Here is an 18382-nt window from a genome sequence, read left to right on the forward strand (position 1 = left end):
TCTTTCTTTTATTCTCTTCTTTTTTTTTCCTTTCTTTCTCTCTTCTCTCCCTGTTTCCTATTTTTCCCCTTCGTTTATCCTCTCTCTCTCCTCCTCCTGTTTTTTCTTCTTCTTCCTCTTTATTTCTCTCTTCTCTCTCTGTCTTTTTTTTTTCTCCGACGTTTCCCCCTTCTCTTTCTCTCCTCTTTCTTTTTTTTCTTCTTCTACCCCTGACTGGGTTGGTACGGTTTCTCTATCCATTTTTGTCTATAATCGCACTACAGGCAAAAAATTTGGATTTTTGTCTATCCATTTTTTCTTCTTCTTCTTCCTCTTTATTTCTCTCTTCTCGCTGTCTCTATTTTTTTTCTTCCGCGTTTCCCCCTCTCTGTTTTTTTTCCTTCTTCTAAGTAAAACGAGTACGGCCAACCAGCAAGAAGAATTTTGCACCTCATGAACAACCCAACTGTACGAAGAAGAAACTTGCTACAGATGTTCACTCAATTTTATTTTTTTAACAAAGCTCGCTTAATTTTTTTACGGCCTTTATTCGTTCTATATATATATAAATTTTGTGATATAAGTTTAGCAGAAAGTTCTGCAGTGAGGAGGGCGGGCCATCGATGGGTGAAATCCAAAATTTTTGCCTGTAGTGCGATTATAGACAAAAATGGATAGAGAAACCGCACCAAGCCAGTCAGAGGTAGAATAAGAAAAAAAAGAAAGCGGAGAGAAAGAGAAGGGGGAACGAAGGGGAAAAATAGGAAACAGGGAGAGAAGAGAGAAAGGAAGGAAAAAAAGAGAAGAGAAAGAAAAAAAAGAAAGAGGAGAGAAAGAGAAGGGGGAAACGTCGGAGAAAAAAAAAAGACAGAGAGAAGAGAGAAATAAAGAGGAAGAAGAAGAAAAAACAGAAGGAGGAGGAGAGAGAGAGGATAAACGAAGGGGAAAAATAGGAAACAGGGAGAGAAGAGAGAAAGAAAGGAAAAAAAAAGAAGAGAATAAAAGAAAGAGGAGAGAGAACGTTGGTAATACTATTTTATTGCCCAACTTGGAAACCATCAGCAGAGAGACACGTGGATAGCGAGTTCGATGAGAATCGCTTTTGAGCGATTGTGAATAGCATTCCTCTAAAGTTAATGCAGAAAAGCTACACAGATAATTACGTATAATAAAAAATTCATAATTTTCGCGCCTGTCTCTTTTTGGCGCCAAACTTGACCCCTTCCAAGTTCCAAGTGGTAAAGAAACTGGTACCATATGGTAAAATTATTCTGGTGCATTACTAATTACCACCCCATCTGTATATACATCCATTGAAAATGTGCAACATGTCATTTCTAAAATAATTAAAGCTTTTAAAAAAAATTATTCTAAAAGGTGAAATTGAAGTTTTTAATTCTGCTTTAAAAAAAAAAAGTTTATAATCGTCTATAAAAGATAAACGGAAGTATCATCAATTGAAGTGATGATTTGGTATCATACAATAATTTCTCTATGTCTAGTGGTTGGAAAGTAAATAAATTATTATTTTAATTATATATATGTGAAATTATAAATAAATATCAAAAGTAGAGAGATGGGAGAGATCATGGAAACAAGTTGACTTAAAAAAGGAAGAAATGGGATGAGTACAAAATCGAGCCATACCGTTGCATGCACCATTGTTGTTAGAACCTTCTAATCAAACACCAAGAAAATTCCAAATGATGAGACAATGAGTACAAAAAAAGAGTCAAGAATTAGTAAAACTAGGGCGGGGCCCACAAATCAAGAAGCCATGCGCAACCTTCTATCCTTGTTGCTTTGTTCAGTAAAACCAAGACCAGAAGACATGCAACGAGACAAGATTTGGAAGGTAGCTTCTGCCTTAGCACGAGAATGCATAGAGCAGATTAGTATTTGAATTGAATTCGTGGTGCAATGGTAACATATTCTAAATCTTATTTATTTTTAAGGGTTGTTGAGGCCCAAAACATCTAAGGTTAAATACTTTTTTAGTTATTGGGTTTTATATGGAAATTCAATTTGATGATTGAGAAAAAATTTAGCCAAATTGGTTACTGTGTTTTCCAAAGTTTACAATTTATAGACATTACGGAAGCACCATCAATGTTCTTCCTCTAACTCAATGAGTTAGGGTACATTGTGCTATTAGGGTTTCACAAATTGAGAGAAATCTTGGGTTGAAATTGAAATTGTGAAGTATAAGGAAAATAAAAAAAGCCAAATAAAATTAAAATGAAATCAACAACTTTCCAATATATTTTGGTGCTCTATCACCTTGATTACATTTCCTTGCCATCGGAAGTCATAATATGGTTCTCACTCAATCGATTCAAGCTTCAGTGTAGCATCTAATTTGATGTTATACCTCACAATTCCGATTTCAACCCAAGATTTCCCCCAATTCGTTAAATCCTAGTAGAACAATATATCCTAACTCGTAAAAAAATAAAAAAAATAAAAACTGCACTTAAAGGAAGTTAACAAAAGATAATAGAATGTCTATAAATTGTAATTAAACTTAAGGAAACACACAGTGACCAAAAAAATATTTAACCATATTTTTAATAATTAATGTTGAAAGAGTTCTTGAGTTTAAATATCCAGTTCTCGTCGAGTCTAATATGTAATACCAAAAAAAGGTTGTGTTACTTTTGACCTCTCAGTGTGCGAGCACATGAAAAATATGAGAACCTACTTGTATTTATGTTCCTTTCATTTTGTCTGTTTGTTTCCCTTTCGCTTGGCCTTGAAAGCGCAAGCTTGTCCATTTCCTTTTGTTTGATGTAAAAGCTGCCTACCCTTCTTTAAGCTCATATCAAACTTTCAAGGCCAAAGAACTTAGGAGGAGCCCTTAATAATGGCCTAATTGGGAATTTGGGGCCATTAGGTTGGACTTGGACATTAAAGCTTGATGATTATTGTATTGTATATCTGACTTGTAGTTTCTCAAGGAATTATTATTTTCTTCTTTCTTCCCTCACAACTTGCATTGCAAGGGGAATGCAAACAGAAATTTAGATTACAGTGAACAAAAAATTTACGTCCTTGGTAGGATTAAGATATACAAATTCCAAAACCCAGTTTGTACTTAATGTCACCTTAGTCATTAATGCACTAACAGTTACACAAATTTTTATGCAAATAATTTATCTAAACCAGCATGACTCCTTTGTCATTTAGCATCTGTCAGCTGGCACCAAGAACTTTAGGGTTCCTCGTTGACCCAACAAAAATGATCTAAACAATTCCACCAATCTACGTGCATGCACATCCTTCTAAGTTCTAAACTGATAGACTGATCATGGTGGATCACTTCACTCACTCCCTACAGAACACCAAATTTTAGAAAATATTCAAAAGATTATACGGACGAAGAAATTACAGTTATCAGTGTATGCATAAATTTTTCTTACATAAACATTTAAACGAGTCAAATGTAGAATTAAGTCTTAATCATCTTAGCAATATATAACATAAGTGTGGCCAAAAACTCATTAAAAAGTTTAGAAACCTCCATATATGACAACAAAACAAGGCAAAATAGCCTTGGGATTAAACACATATAACTCATCCAAATTAGAGTAAACTCCCACAGCTCCAGCCACAGAGTCATACTCTTCCATACCAATAGGTCCAATACCAATACTATCCTCCATGTTCTTCTTCACCCTCCCTGCAATCACACGACAAACCAGCATTGCCCTCTTGCCACTGTCCTCTGCAGCAACCACAGCCTTGTCATGGGCTCTTCCACTTGTTGCTGTTGTCAAAATGCCGTCTTCGATTAGGTCTCCAGAGAACTTATTGAACCCACTTTTTATTATGCTGCAGATATTGCAATGTGGAATTGAGTTGCAGAGATTGGAGGAGCCGTTTAGGCCTAGTGAGCACACAAATGTGGTGCTGTGGAACCTGAGGAGCTCATTGCCGTCTGCAATGCAGCGAGGGTGTTTCTTTGGGAGCTTGGTGGCTTTGGCTTTGATGGATTCTCTGTACTCTTCAAATTTGGAGATGGTCTTTTGGGTGTTGTGGACTTTGAGGATGCGGTCGATTTTGCATATTGGGGTCTGTTTCTTTAGCCAGCTGGACTGGAATATGATCTCCACTATGTTCTTGCTTGTGTCTTCAGGACCCAGTTCAGAAACTGTGGATTTTGTGACAGAGATTAAAAAAGATTGAAACTTTGAGCATGGTTTTCTGAAATTTATTTAAAAAGACTGAAAATCTGAACATGGTTTTCCGTAAATTGTGTATTGATATTGGTAACATGTTTTGAAATGATGCAGGAAGAGCAATGGTGCTCATGAACTCATTGTAACTAGCTAGTAACAGAAATTAATTGTGCATTGAAGTATGAGAAAGAGAGAGAGAAAGGTTCTGAAACTGAAAGTTTATGGCTTCACAAGTCCTAGCTGATAATACTTATTATAAGCTCAGAGTGTAGAGATAAATTAATTTTTAATGTATCATTTCTGTTATGAATAAAGACATTTAATTATTAAATTGAGCAATAAAGGGTTTTCTCAGATCACATCACATGTGAGCATGATTAAAATTGTTGAGAATTGTGAGAGGTACCTGCATGCCTAACAGCCTGATGAAGCTCCAAGTTCTCAGCTTTCATGAAAATCTCACCACATTCAGGACATGAACAAATGCTGCCTCTCAGAGAAGGGTCTCTAGCAAAACCAAGAACAGGATCAACCACCATTCTGCACTCATAGCAGCCAGAGAATCTCCTGAAAGGCATTGCTCTAAAAGACCCACCACCAACAGAAGAATTATTAGTAGATACTGCAGATAATGAAGAAGAAGAGGTAGAAACAACCCCATTGAGCTCATGCAGAGGAGCTTTCATGGATCTGCTTGAAGTTTCATTACTGTAACTTGAACCCATTGAAGCCCTTTTCTTATGAACTTCAGGAGATCCTATTTCAGGCCTGTGCATGATTTTGGTGTTGTTACACAGTGAGCCAGAGCATCTCATTTTCTTGCTTTTCTTGGCAGCATTACTTTCCTCCATGGCTTGCTCATGCTGTTGTTGTTGTTGCAGAAGCTGCTGTTTGCGCCCTTGTTGTAGCTGAAGTGGCTGGAGTTGTTTACAGGTCAATAAGCCTCTTACAACAGACCAATAGGGTGGCTTCTCTGTCTTTTGGGGCTTCTGGTTCTGGTTTTGGTTCTGTTTCTGAGCCTTTTGGAGTATTTGCTTGGTGGGTTTTCTTTGGGTTTTGAGTTTAGAGGTAGCCATGGCTGAAGAAGACATCTAATTTGTGATGTTTGAGCTGAATAAAATGGTGGGTTATGGTTTTAGTTTCAGAATTGCAGATGGGGTGCTTTCAGAGACATGAGCTGAGACAGACAGCTGGGTGGGGTTGCAAAGGAGCTCCCTTTGGCAGGCTTTTGTAGAAAGCTTAGATTAGGGTTCTGTGGGGCTTTTCTTGTTGTGTGTACAGAAGTTGATTTATAAATAGATAAGTGATTGATCTGTGTAAAGATATTGTTATTTGTTAATGATGGGGGAGTGATGCTTGGATGGCAAGAGAAGACAAAACTATGGGTTGCACATATTTAATATATCTCTTATTACTAGTGAGTCAGTGACAAAAAAGAAACATAGCTTAGGATGAAGATTCAAAACTTAAAATCTTATATGATTAAAAAAAAACCCTTCAAATCTCATACATGATTATCAATTGAAACATATTGGTATTACTACATTACAAAAATAACAAAAAGTGGAAAGAGTTCTACATATTTTTTATGGTAGTTGTGTTTCTTTTACTATTAAGAAATAAAAACCATTCAAACAACATGATCTGTTTTTCAAATGGCATTAGTGTGATGTTAACCATTTGTTTTATAAACTACAAATAAAACTAATGATTTTATTTATTTATATACATGCGATAGTGGAAGAGAGGATAATTGAATTTAGAACCTCATGTGCAGAAATAAATGCTCTTAACTACTTGAACTACAAATCTCAATTTAAAACTAATGAATTTTAATGTGAAACAAGAGAAATCAATTGAGACCAATGTAAAACTAATGGCATTTTACATGATTCATTCAAATAATTTTCTATAGGATTTAATTAATGGGTCCTCTCACCCACACACAATGCATGGCTTTCACATAAATATGACAATCCTTCCACAATATCTTCTTAATAATATATTATTGTTCGGTTTTAAAACACTTAGAATAATATATTGGAAGCAGAGCAACCAACTGGGGCTCGGTTTCAGAAACCCAACAGCAATTTATGGCGAGGCAGAGGTTGCCAATAGAAACTTCAAGCTAGGCTTTGGTTCCATCCTAAGCCTAAGGGAAGACTTTTTTGGGCTAAGCACAGCGCACAATAAGGTAAGCAAACACACTAATTAGACAATAATTATAGTGCTGTGCCTCTCTTCTGGGGAAAAGCTGCTTCATTTTGATTCCTTTTGCTCTCAAAATCATGCAAAGCCATATGGTGTTGGAATAAAGTTGTGTACTTTAATAAGCAATCCATTCCACCCAACAAGTTGTTCATCTTTAATTAAATGTTTGATTGTTGCTTTTCATATCCCTAAGCTTTAACGCCAAGGGATGGCAAGCTTTGCTTGGTAACCGTTGCTAAGTACAAACAAAGTATGGAATATGAGAATCACAGAGTTAACAATTCGAAAATTTGTACTGTTAAGAAAGAGGAGGAATAACAATTCAAATTTGATTTGGACCTCTTTTTCCAATGCTGTATTTAAAACATGTAATTGTTTTAAGAAGTGAGGAAATGACAGAGCAATTCAGGGTGTGAATGTTATGAGCATCTCACGTTGAAGAATGGAAGTCTACGACAAGAGTTTAAAAGGGTTTCTTCATCTATTGCCAAATTAATTTTTAGTTAGATGATCACATTCCAACAGTAAAAATTGAAAGTTGAACCTTTGATAGCCTGCTTGGTAGCAAATTGTCAGAGTCTACTTCTTAACTAGATATTAAGCGATTTTAAGACTTGACACCGCTAAGGGTCACCACATTTTTTCCGATTCAAACGGGTTTTTGGGGTTTTTTTTTTTTTTTTGGCTTATACAGGCACGAGTGATAGAAGTTATTAACCATTGGAGTTGTAATAAGTTTGTCCCTCACAGTCACCTAAAAAAAGGACCTCATGTGAGGAGTTATGTTGCCTATAGAACAATGTTATTTTTACCACATTAGAGGTGAGAGTAAGTATACATGGGTTACATCAGTTGACCAAAGTAGCGTACTGAATTCGATCCTCCTCTCCATACCTTAATTTAGAATACCGCTTTCTAAAAAAACAAAACAAACCACAAAAAGTGAGAGCGACTCTTGCCATGTGGGCCCAACCTTTGTGGAACCCATGTCAATATGGCATCGTCCAAATATCACCACTCTTATTTACGAGGATTAAATGAGATGGCCCAAAAACATTGGCAATGGGCCATAGGTAGCCCAATTGTGTTGTTGTCTTCGTCAATCATTTGGGTTTACGGATTGGGGATGCTTGGGCTAGCTTGGGTTTTTAGGTAAACCATAATTTCATGTCCAATCTCCAATGCGTATCGGCCCAAGAAAAAGCTCATGGGAAGGAAAGCAAGCAAGAGCGCCAAGAGGGAGCGTTTCAAATTCCCAGTGCTCCTCTCTCGCTCTGTGCTGCTGTGTGGTTTCAGGTCCTCTCTCTCACTCCTCCTCATGGATATCAAAATCCCTCTGTTAAACCCTAAATACCAAATCCCCAGTTGAATATCTTCCCGCCATTCCTCCTTCTTTGGAAATTTCCCATTTTGCCCTCTTGTCCCCATAGAAATGCCGGTGAGATCCATCCATGGACGGGGAGGCTAACCTTCCAGTCCGACCCGCTGGGGCGAGGAATTTGATCCGTCCGACCAACCTGGATTCCACATCATCTTCGTCTTCGTCATTCTCTTCCTCGTTCTCTTCCTCCTCTTCGCCGCACTTACTCCGCAATGTTCAAGCCGCCTTCAAGCGCCACCGCCCTCTCGGTACCGCTCTCTCTCCGTCTCTCAAAGTTAATGTAGTAACTAGGGTTTTCTTTGTGTAGTTGTTTTACTTTTGGGTGAAATTGAGAATTCAAATTTGAGGGTTTTCTCGTTAGGGTTCTACAGTGAGTGTACCTTCCACAAATTCAAGGTTTCTTCTTGAATTTGTAATACTTGTGCCTTTACATTTTTCTGATAAATGCAAAGTTTGAGCTTTTGGTTTATCTAGTTATTTAGTACGTGCTGCCCTATTACAGTTTAGCTTATAGATTGTGGGCTTGATTTGGGGCATCACTGAACTATGCTCTGGGTTTTGAAGTAGATTAGAGTTTGAAATTTTGGATAAAACTTTTATAGTAAAGCATATGTCTTTAGAAGTAAAACTGCTTAGCTTTGGTACTACTGACCCTTAAATGCTCAGTGATTATACTGAAAAATCCGGCAGCCCATTTGCATCAAGTGCTCATTTATATGATTGAGATAGGATAATTTTTTTAAAATTACTTCATTAGTTCTTTGAATGTGATGAGTGAACGCAGCCTTAATTCTTTAAGTGCTCATTTCGAGGAACATTCAGGAGTAATGCAGTCAAATAGCATAAAACCTCGGCGTATGGTGGTCCCCCAGCGAGGCGCATCCAAAAGTTCCGCTTCAAGTGTGGCCCCTCTGATTGACACCAAGAAGTCGAGAGAAGTAGCTTCAATGAGTGAGGGTAATGCTGCAAAGGATTCAACTGTGCAGCCAAACAACATGCCCACTGTTGTCAAGGAAACTCACGAAGATGCATGTATTACACCATTTTCCAGTTCAGGCGCTAGCACCCAAACCTTTGACGAACACTTAAACCCATTTGATGGGCAGATAGATCAAATCAAACCTGGTGGTAAAGACAATAATCAGATGCGTCCCGTGAATTTCGAGTCTCAACAGATCGATGGTAAAAAAAAAGTCCAATTTTCAACGGGAAGCATTGCCACTCCCTTGGGTAATATTTCCTTACTTCTTTTAAATCTGCTGGGTTTTATTGCTGTGCTTTGGTGCTTCTTAGGCAGCTCTCTTTGTGACATTGCACACTTTTATGAATTATTGCTAATGCTGTGTACAGAATACTATTTTGAGGTTCTTTCTATGCCCCGAAAATGTTTTCCTTCTCTCTTAACATGCAGGGGCCGATGATGATATGGCCACTGGATTGGAGTACTTATCATCTCATATGCGTTCACTTGCATTGACAGAAATGGAATGGGTTTCCAGCAGTCAAGCAGAGGCTTCAGCTGTTATCAATCATGACTCAAAGCATCAGAATATTCAGAACACAGAATCTGATATCAGTTTGAAGTCTGATGGTGGGATTTCTTCTTCATTGGCAAAGAGAACAACCGCCGTTCATGATCAGTTGCATCAATTCAAGAACTTCTTAAGCCAGCCTATGACTCAATCCTCAGTTGTTGGGCCATCATGTGCTACGACAACGTCTGTCCATGCTACTTCAGCACCCATGCTTAGTTCGACAACTTATTGTACTCATTTGCATAGTGGTTCTCATGTGGCAGTAGAACCTTCGGGGGATTTTAATATAAATCCTCAACCAGTAACTCAAGGGAAAATGATAAAGCCCTCAAATGCTTCTTTAAAGGACGGCAGTGGAATGTCAACTGACCATATAGCTGTTGCAGCCCAAACTTCTACCGCTGCAATTGATACCCAAATGCAAGTTAAGGAATATGACCTTTCTAAGGAGCAAAAAGGCTGCATGCTGAAGGAAACTAAGATTATGGAAAATCCTTCTCTTCTTGATGCTAAGTCAATTGAAGGGAAAGGGCTTACGGGTGATGTTACCAATACACAATCTCAGGCTCCTTTGCCCCAAAATTCGTGTATTGATATGAAGTTAGAGTCTTCTAAATCAGAAAAACAACAAAAGGCTGCAAGTGGTAAAGGTGCATCAGCCCCTCGTAAAAGGAATTATGATCCTGACTTGTTTTTTAAAGTTAATGGGAAGCTCTATCAAAGGCTCGGAAAAATAGGTAGCGGAGGGAGCAGTGAGGTTCACAAAGTCATATCATCAGACTGTACAATCTATGCACTTAAGAAAATCAAGCTCAAAGGACGTGATTACGCTACTGCTTTTGGCTTTTGTCAGGAAATTGAGTATTTGGATAGGCTGAAAGGAAAAAACCATATCATACAGCTTATAGACTACGAGGTACTCACTTTCAACCTAAAATCGTTCATATTATAACATGCAGATAATTTCATTTACAGCATTGCTATATTATGTCTGGGTAAAACTATGCAATTCAAATTTTTGTATGCTGCGACAGAGACGAGGACCTAAGATGAAAATGAAGTCAGGTTGAAATCAACCATCAAATTAGAGTGTCGGTTGTAGACTCTTGATCTCAAGATGGCCAAGATCATTATAAAGTCCAAATAATGGGTTTTCAAGGGAATGTTTCACAGGATACCTCAATGTAGCCAATTAAGTCATCTAACTCGGCCAACTAACTGGTTCTTTAGAGTGACAAATGCTTAGAGGAGCATCAGATGGCCAAAATTGTGGTCAATAAAGTGGCTTGATTAAAATGAACAGACTCGGAAGGAGATTGAGGTGACACTAGAGTTGGCTAAGTTAGTTAGGTGTCTGATTTGGTTCTCTGATCAAGCTAAAGAAAGTAGCTTCAAAGAAAATAACGGTAAAAATGATTAGGAATCTGCTCGTTTTCATCTAATCCAATGAATTTTGCTCCATCCATTCTTCTTGGAGCAAGGTCTTGTATATTACATGTGATATTGATGACCATTTTCGGATGTGCCGCGTATGTAATTGACAGTTAGGAACCCAAGAGAGAGTTTATGCACCGACAGTTGGAAATCCGTTATGTAACAAGTATATTTCCTCATTTAAATATTCCTGTTAATTGTAAACTTCGGTATCATATAATAATTAGCATGAAGTTCATACAGAAGATGCTAGATTTATGCTAGAAAGTATACCTATGTACCATGGACACAGGTTGAGGAGGCAGAGTTGTTTTCATACAAAAGATACACGACAAATCCTAGGACAACGGGATAGGAATACACATACTGCGCAATGACTCAATTTTTATTGCATGTGGATTTTCTAATGTCTGAAAGTTGGATGATTGCAGGTTGTTAATTAAGATATATAATTCCTATAATTGTTATTGTTACTAGGTGACAGATAAGGCTTTGCTCCGTGAAGTCTTGAGTGGCTCCATGAGTAATAAAGATGGCAGAGTCAAGGATGACGGGTACATATACATGGTGCTTGAATATGGCGAAATTGATTTAGCTCACATGCTGTCCCAGCAGTGGAAGGAAATGGACGTCTCTAAAAAGACCATAGATGAGAACTGGCTACGATTCTACTGGCAGGTTTTTGAGCTATACACCTTGATATTTTGTTGTTAATTTCTTTGCAGTGCTTTGTGTTTGTTTTGGTACTCAAAAGGATGATTGTCTAAAGGTTCACTTTTCGTCTAATGGTATTTGGTATTTGCTCGTTTTGTTTGTTTGGTGATATTGTTTTGGGGGATTCTATTAGGTTCTTTATTGATATGACCCATATAGATATTGCTGCACCTAGTTAATTATTATTATTATAATATATATATATATATATATATATATATATATATATATATATATATATAGTTGTTACATAGAATCTGACATGTTGCCTGTATATAGTGGTTATTTTCCCCAAGCCATATATGTCCATACTTGACTATGTTCCTAACATGTAGTCAACTTAAGGAAACACGAAGTCATGATATCAAGTTGACCTCATTTTCAGTAGTGTGATGATTGTGGTGCTGGCAGCATACTAAAATTCCTAACCAAGAATGCTATTAAACCGATTGTGGGCAGATCCAGTTTCCATTTTACATCCAAAGATCCTTTAAAACATGGGTTTCTACCACTTGTTAGTTCTCTAAAGTTGTATGAATCATACGCTTTTCTAATTTGGTTACTGCTTTTGCAGCTACCGTTTCTCTAAATATATGTTCTAGCATTATGCTGGTGAGATTTTCCAAAAGTCTGGCATAATTGTGTGCATGCACTTGTTAATTATTATTGTGGAATAGATTAATTTTGGTGATTATTCTGAGTATGAAAAAGCTGAACCAATCTTGTGGAAAAATATGGCAGCAAATTCTTCTGGCGGTTAACACCATACACGAGGAACGAATTGTGCACTCTGACTTGAAGCCAGCTAATTTCCTTCTCGTCAAAGGCTCCCTAAAGCTAATTGATTTTGGGATTGCCAAAGCGATAATGAGTGATACAACCAACATCCAAAGGGATTCTCAGGTGATTATCACTTAGGCCTCCCTCTTTTTCTGGAACTACGATCTGTTATTATCTGGAAATACCAGTTAAGTAGAATGCACATCCCATTTTGCTTGCTGCCCTTTTGAGAAAACATATGTTTGCAGCATCTAGAAATATGGTTTCTCACTTTTTTTCATAATGGTAAATTGTACTGGCATGCCATATGCACCATGCTCTATTGTACATGATATGGCTCCTTAGTATGTTGGAGGTTACCGGATATGCATTATGTGTACTTTTGATTAGTTCTTCTGTTTCGACACTTTCAGGTGGGTACACTTAGCTACATGTCACCAGAAGCATTCATGTGCAACGAGAGTGATGCAGATGGAAACACTATCAAATGTGGTCGGCCGTCAGACATCTGGTCCCTTGGTTGCATCCTTTATCAGATGGTATACGGGAGGACCCCATTCGCAGACTACAAGACCTTCTGGGCCAAGTTCAAAGTTATAACAGATCCCAACCATGAAATCACATATGCACCAGTCTCTAACCCCTGGCTTCTGGATCTTATGAAAAAGTGCCTTGCATGGGACCGCAATGAAAGGTGGCGGATTCCTCAGCTGCTTCAACACCCTTTCATTGTTCCCCCTGTTCCAAACCAGCCATCTTTGCCTCATGACGAAAACTGTAAACTGCTTCAACTTATTGCCCAAACTTGTGACAATGACTCTGAAGCTTCCAAGCTATGTTGTCAAATCCAGCAACTGCTTAAGGACCCTGTCCCCTCAATAGGGTCTCAGTTAATAACATCGCGAGACCAACATTGTAAATTGCTCTCCCAAATGTCAAGGCTTTGCTTTCAGCTCCAGGAACATTTAATATCAAATTCAGAGGGATAATAGGTGAAGGTCCAAGCATTTTTTATCACAATTTCAGCCCCCATTGTTGTGAAACTCAGATGTCAGGTGGTATCCACTTTTGTCAGCTGATTTCGGCTCATCGGGAAATCATGCTCGGTTACCATCATTCTCTTCCATCTCTTTGTAATGATATGTAATATTCCTGCTGTGTTATTTTGATTTGTTAAATATAATAGAAAATCTGCTCAGAGTGATTGGCGTGTATGTTCTTTATCCTTTCCTTGTCCTTTATTAAGCATAATGCATGGAAAATATATGTAATTTTTTTTTATGCAGAAAATATATTTAACTTAAATTACTGAAATTTGGTGTCTCGTGCCAAGCTTTTAAAAACCAACAGGTGTGGCAACAAAATATGGCAATTACTTGCTTTGTCATAGAAGAATGAGGTTAACAGTAAGGCCAGACATAAAGAATGAAATGTTGGTACTGTCAGAATATGGCAATTACTCATCCTTACCACCAATGATATTATCACACGTGTAATATTTTTCATATTTCAATGGATGTTTAGCTGTTAGGTTAAGAAATGCAAGAAGTGAATGGAAGTTTGGTTCCATGTTCAATAAATTTGGTATCCCCTTTGATAATAATGCATAAATAAAGATTGATAGATTGGATATGCGAAGTAATAGCAGAAATGCACAACACAAAATCCCAAAACAAGTAAGCTTGTTAACAAGAATCAGACTTTTCTGACGAAAATTTATAAGAAGCTTCAGCGCGTGCTTCCTGCAACCTCACGAACAGGTCCTTCATAAAAGGTGTGCTTGTCCCATGAGTAATCCGCAGTATATCTGCCGCCTTGGTCAGAGATTTGACAGCATTCTCTGTGTCTCCTAGTAACCTGTAACAACAAATCAACTTGTTTAAAGATTCAACAGAAAACTCCTATGACGATTTGACAAAAAATACTAACCATTCGAGCTTTCCACAGGTATAATATTGCAATCCAAGCAAAGGATGACAACCTGGATATACTCCTGTAGTGAAACAGAGTGAAATTCGGGATGTTAGCGGCAGTATAGTAAACAGATGTGCATCGATAATTTTCAATATAGTTTCTTATAATTGGTTACGAGGTAAATGCAGTGTGCATGCCAAAGTAGAAGTTTAAACTTGAATGGAAGCGCCTTGTAAGATGGAGATTTAATCTCACATGTGGAGCACGCACTGGCCTCAATTGACTCAATCCACAATATCCTAACACCTTAGTTTCCATTTCTTTTACCAAAACTCAGTTTATTCGGTTGTACTTAGAGACCCATTGATTAAGCAACGAGAACAAAAGTAATCTGATCTTTGAACTAAAATGAAAAATAACTTCTAACTGGAAGACACCAACTTGAACAGTTAAAAGTTAGGGAAAAAAAGTAGAGGAATTAAATATCTCAAATGTGGAATAAAAAAGAAACAATACATTCTTATGAATATAAAAACAGAAATGAAAAAGAAGAAACAAGACATACTTTGATACACTGGAATGGTCGGTCTGCAATATGCTAGAGCTTCACTCCAGTCTTCCAGCTCCATCAAAATCTGAACACAATATGATTTCAAGAAATTAAATGCATAATTTAAGTGAACATTAGGAATTAAAGTCACTGCATGTTACCTTACAGTGTTTGACGTTCTCATGAAATTAGAATAACCACAATTTACTACTACTTTACTGAGTGCCCAAAATCATTGATCTAAAAGTACTTTTAGTGTTAATAAGGCTAATGACAATTGCCAAAAAATTATACATAGACAATAAGAAACCATTTCCAATGCTCCGCAAACAGAACATGATTTGCATTTCACTAGAAAGTAAAACAATACCAAACTTATCATACTTCAATTCATAGAGGACAAACCCCAAATCGTACCTTCCTAAGTTTAGTAATTCACTTATCCTAATTGTTACAATTTCAATTAAGTAAAACCATTTCATTTGTACCTAAAGGAGCCAAACAAGATCTGTTTTTGCATAAAATATAAAATAAAACAGAAACTTTAACAAACTTTTTCCAGAACCATTTGATACATACATATGTATGTGTGTGTGACATATATTACAAATGAGTTCGACTTCATCACTACTTTCATTAGTATAATAGGAAAAGAACAATAAATAAAAAAACAAATAGTTACCTTTAAAAGCTTCTCCCGAGTTTGCATCAAAGAGATTGAAAAAGGATGATATAGTTTCTTCTGCAGTGTCTCAATTGCCTTATACACAGATATAGCTTCCTGGTAATCTAAACTTAGTCAAAGATCAAATCATGGTGATGAAATTTGAATACAAAAAAACCACAAAAATATTATAAGTAATCATAACATAAGATTGCCCAAAAAGACGAGTAATTCTTAGCACAAAGAAAGAAGGATACTGTGAGAGGGTGTAGATATAGGAGCCTTGTCTGACAATGATTTTAGTTCACTTGCTATCTGTTTTATCTCTTTTTTGCTCCTAACAAGTCCACATTGCTGGCATATGAATCCATTGCCATCTGCTCATCCAAATTGCAAACAATGAAATATAGTTGCTTTAGCTGCCTAACTCACTCTTATTTTCTATTTTGTTTCACCGCACTGGCTTGAATACAGGTAATTACATACCAGACTCACGAAGTAAAAAGCCAATGCATCCATTATCCTTGCATCGGTAGCCTTCCAGAACTGCACTTTCTTGGATATCATCATACTTGCCCTTCAATACAAAATCAACTTCATTTTTAGTTTAAATAGGATAAGTTTCTACATATTCCAGTATCAAAAGACAAATGCTACATGACTCACAACGTCACATTCTTTAAAAGAAATAAAAAAGAAAAAGTAAAAGTCATAAGTACCACTTTACTGCAGCGGGGACATGTGCAAGTAAAAAGGTATTGTTCTTTTAGTGCCTTTTGCCGAGTCAGAGTGCTTCCAGCAGTTTCTATGTAACTTATCAACACCTTGAAAATGAAATTGACAAACAGAGAAGCCTTTAGATTTGACTTCTTGTCAAAATTCGTGCAATAACATGATACTAAGTAACTTTACTTCACATTAAAGAAAGTCAGATAACGTCTTGACAGCATATGAGACACTAAAATTATTCACAAGAGAAAAAGGATCATAAATTTAAAATATTTTCCTAAATAATTCACAAGATAGGGTTGAGTTCTGTGAATGCATTAAGAGATTATAAAAAACGTCATTGCAGAATAAATCTTCTCGATTATTAATGAAGCACTTTATAGAATGACCAAGGGACATGCAGCTCATTCCTTTAGAGTCTATTTGTCAAGCAATTTAAACTTATTAATTATCTCCCCTATGATCATACATTTCTGCATATTCAACGCATAAACCCTTGATGTAATCTCTTATTCTTAATTGGAAATCATAATGGCCAGCAAGTTAAAGAAGCATATACTACCTCAGCACCTTTGGGTATATGTTGCACAGCACGTACGACTGCTGATCTTCCCTCAAATAACAAAACAGAATTGGGCAAGCAGCTACAGAACCAGAACCATTTAGCAAACAAATAGCAAGAGGGTGACACTGAAAATACTTTTATCCACTAACATAGTTACCTGTGGTTAATAATGGAAATGACAGGATACAATCCTGTGCCCAGGGGTCTCAATTCACTGTCACAAATTGTGTGAGCATTGCATGCAAGCTGCATGGATCGCAGAGAATCAAAATTCCCAAAGATTCCACTAAAAAAATTTAAATTGCATTCTTATTAAGATAAACAACGTTTGAGTCCATACAATAAAGGATCGAAAGAAGTCATGCAGACAATAGCACTGTAACATATCATTACAAGTTTGTAAGAACTTAGTTAGACACCAGATGATCGCATTGATTGTGTTGGGTACATGCCAAACTGACAATATAACTTGAACATCTCATTGTGCTATGCATAAATGCCTGAAGTACCTCCAACACAACGGTTTTACTGCCTAACATTTGCTATTGGGTTCACCAGAATTACCACAACACTTACATGATAGTGAAGCTTCACTTGCATTACATGGTGCAAATTCAGTCACTTTTATTAATAAAACAGTAATAATTGAGAAAAACAGAACCGAAAAACTGTTTATAAAATCACACCTTGGAAAAGTTTTCTGCAATCTCTTTTATATTGATACCGGGCCACTGAAGTATCAAGCTGACAAGGTTCGCCATCTGAGCATACAGCACCAATTGCTTCTCATCAATCTCCGACATATCTTTATTAAAAGAAACAAAAAAGAATTAATAAAACAGTAAACAGCTACAACAAGAAGGAAAGCTAAATTGGAAAAAGCCAAAAAGGATACGAGCAACTAACGCCTCCACCAACTTGTAGTTGTCCATAGCAGAAGCAGGAATGACCTAAAGGAAAAATCTAATAACATTAATGTTTTATACCCAAAATTAAAAATTGAATCTTTCTGTGTAAATAAGAAAATCTTTACCTTCTCAGTTTGCAATTTTGTGCGAAGGTAGAGTTTGATCATGAGACGAATAGAAGGCGTGACAGCCATTCTTCTTTCCTTGTGAAGCTTCGAGAGAGCTTCACATTCTAGACGATGCAGCTTCCATTCAGACTTCTGCATAATACAAAAACCCAGGACTTCAACGAATGAGAAATACAAGAACTCCATGAATGTAATCTAATTACCAATCCGAAGCCTAGGGCATACCTGGCATGAGTTACTGCAGTAGTACACAACCTGACAAGCCGAGCACTTCTTGAGATTACTTGATTCGAAACAAGCATCGCACCTGGATTCCGCTGAGGAGTTGTTTGGCACAGAAACGTACGGCTCTTGGCTTATAATCACCTCCCCTGCAATTCAAAACCTCCATTATCGCTGTTCTGAAGCAGCAGAGCTACTCAGCTACAGAGAGAGAGAGAGAGACAGAGAGAGAGGGAGGGGAAGAGGACACCTGGAGAGAAGTCTCTGGTGGTAAAGAGGCAACGGCCTTTCTCTGGAACATTCGAAACGGTTAAGCCTCGGTCCTCAAGAGCTCTCTGCAACTCTTCCATGATTGGCGTTCTGTCTGTGTTTGCTCGCTCTTCACCAAACGACGACGTCAATGGTGGCGAAGTTTTGATGATATAGCAAATGAGTTATTTATTTTTTTTGGTTCTAATTTTGGGGTTTTGTGGGGTTAAGGTGGCGGGCC

General features: G+C 37.2%; 3 protein-coding genes across 4 annotated transcripts; 1 reads left to right on the forward strand and 2 right to left on the reverse strand.

Annotated features, from left to right (window-relative positions):
• Positions 1 to 3398: 3398 nt before the first annotated feature.
• LOC110753131 (uncharacterized) lies at positions 3399 to 5435 on the reverse strand. Its single transcript, XM_088253918.1, has 2 exons — positions 4564 to 5435; positions 3399 to 4129 (listed from the first exon to the last, which is right to left on the reverse strand). The coding sequence occupies exons 1-2, from the start codon at positions 5246 to 5248 to the stop codon at positions 3489 to 3491; spliced, it is 1326 nt and encodes a 441-aa protein (XP_088110044.1). The 5' UTR covers positions 5249 to 5435; the 3' UTR covers positions 3399 to 3488.
• A 2142-nt stretch (positions 5436 to 7577) lies between these two features.
• PPK1 (putative protein kinase 1) lies at positions 7578 to 13426 on the forward strand. Of its 2 annotated transcripts, none has more exons than XM_021953703.2 (6): positions 7578 to 7997; positions 8572 to 8979; positions 9161 to 10200; positions 11196 to 11396; positions 12174 to 12335; positions 12626 to 13426. In XM_021953703.2, exons 1-6 carry the CDS (start codon positions 7820 to 7822, stop codon positions 13199 to 13201), a joined length of 2565 nt encoding a protein of 854 aa, XP_021809395.1. In that variant the 5' UTR covers positions 7578 to 7819; the 3' UTR covers positions 13202 to 13426. The 2 variants fall into 2 exon arrangements, with proteins under 2 accessions (XP_021809395.1, XP_021809402.1); XM_021953710.2 differs by having other exon boundaries at positions 7579 to 7997; positions 9230 to 10200.
• A 386-nt stretch (positions 13427 to 13812) lies between these two features.
• On the reverse strand, positions 13813 to 18277 carry SDG37 (SET domain group 37). The gene is made up of 14 exons (XM_021954231.2): positions 18143 to 18277; positions 17896 to 18041; positions 17668 to 17802; positions 17530 to 17584; positions 17321 to 17439; positions 16792 to 16880; positions 16632 to 16713; positions 16060 to 16164; positions 15827 to 15917; positions 15598 to 15717; positions 15359 to 15465; positions 14692 to 14761; positions 14142 to 14205; positions 13813 to 14069 (listed from the first exon to the last, which is right to left on the reverse strand). The coding sequence occupies exons 1-14, from the start codon at positions 18240 to 18242 to the stop codon at positions 13898 to 13900; spliced, it is 1455 nt and encodes a 484-aa protein (XP_021809923.1). The 5' UTR covers positions 18243 to 18277; the 3' UTR covers positions 13813 to 13897.
• Positions 18278 to 18382: the final 105 nt, after the last annotated feature.

Source organism: Prunus avium, chromosome 1 (assembly GCF_965620075.1).
Source record: "Prunus avium chromosome 1, drPruAviu1.hap1.1, whole genome shotgun sequence".
Taxonomy (NCBI): domain Eukaryota; kingdom Viridiplantae; phylum Streptophyta; class Magnoliopsida; order Rosales; family Rosaceae; genus Prunus; species Prunus avium.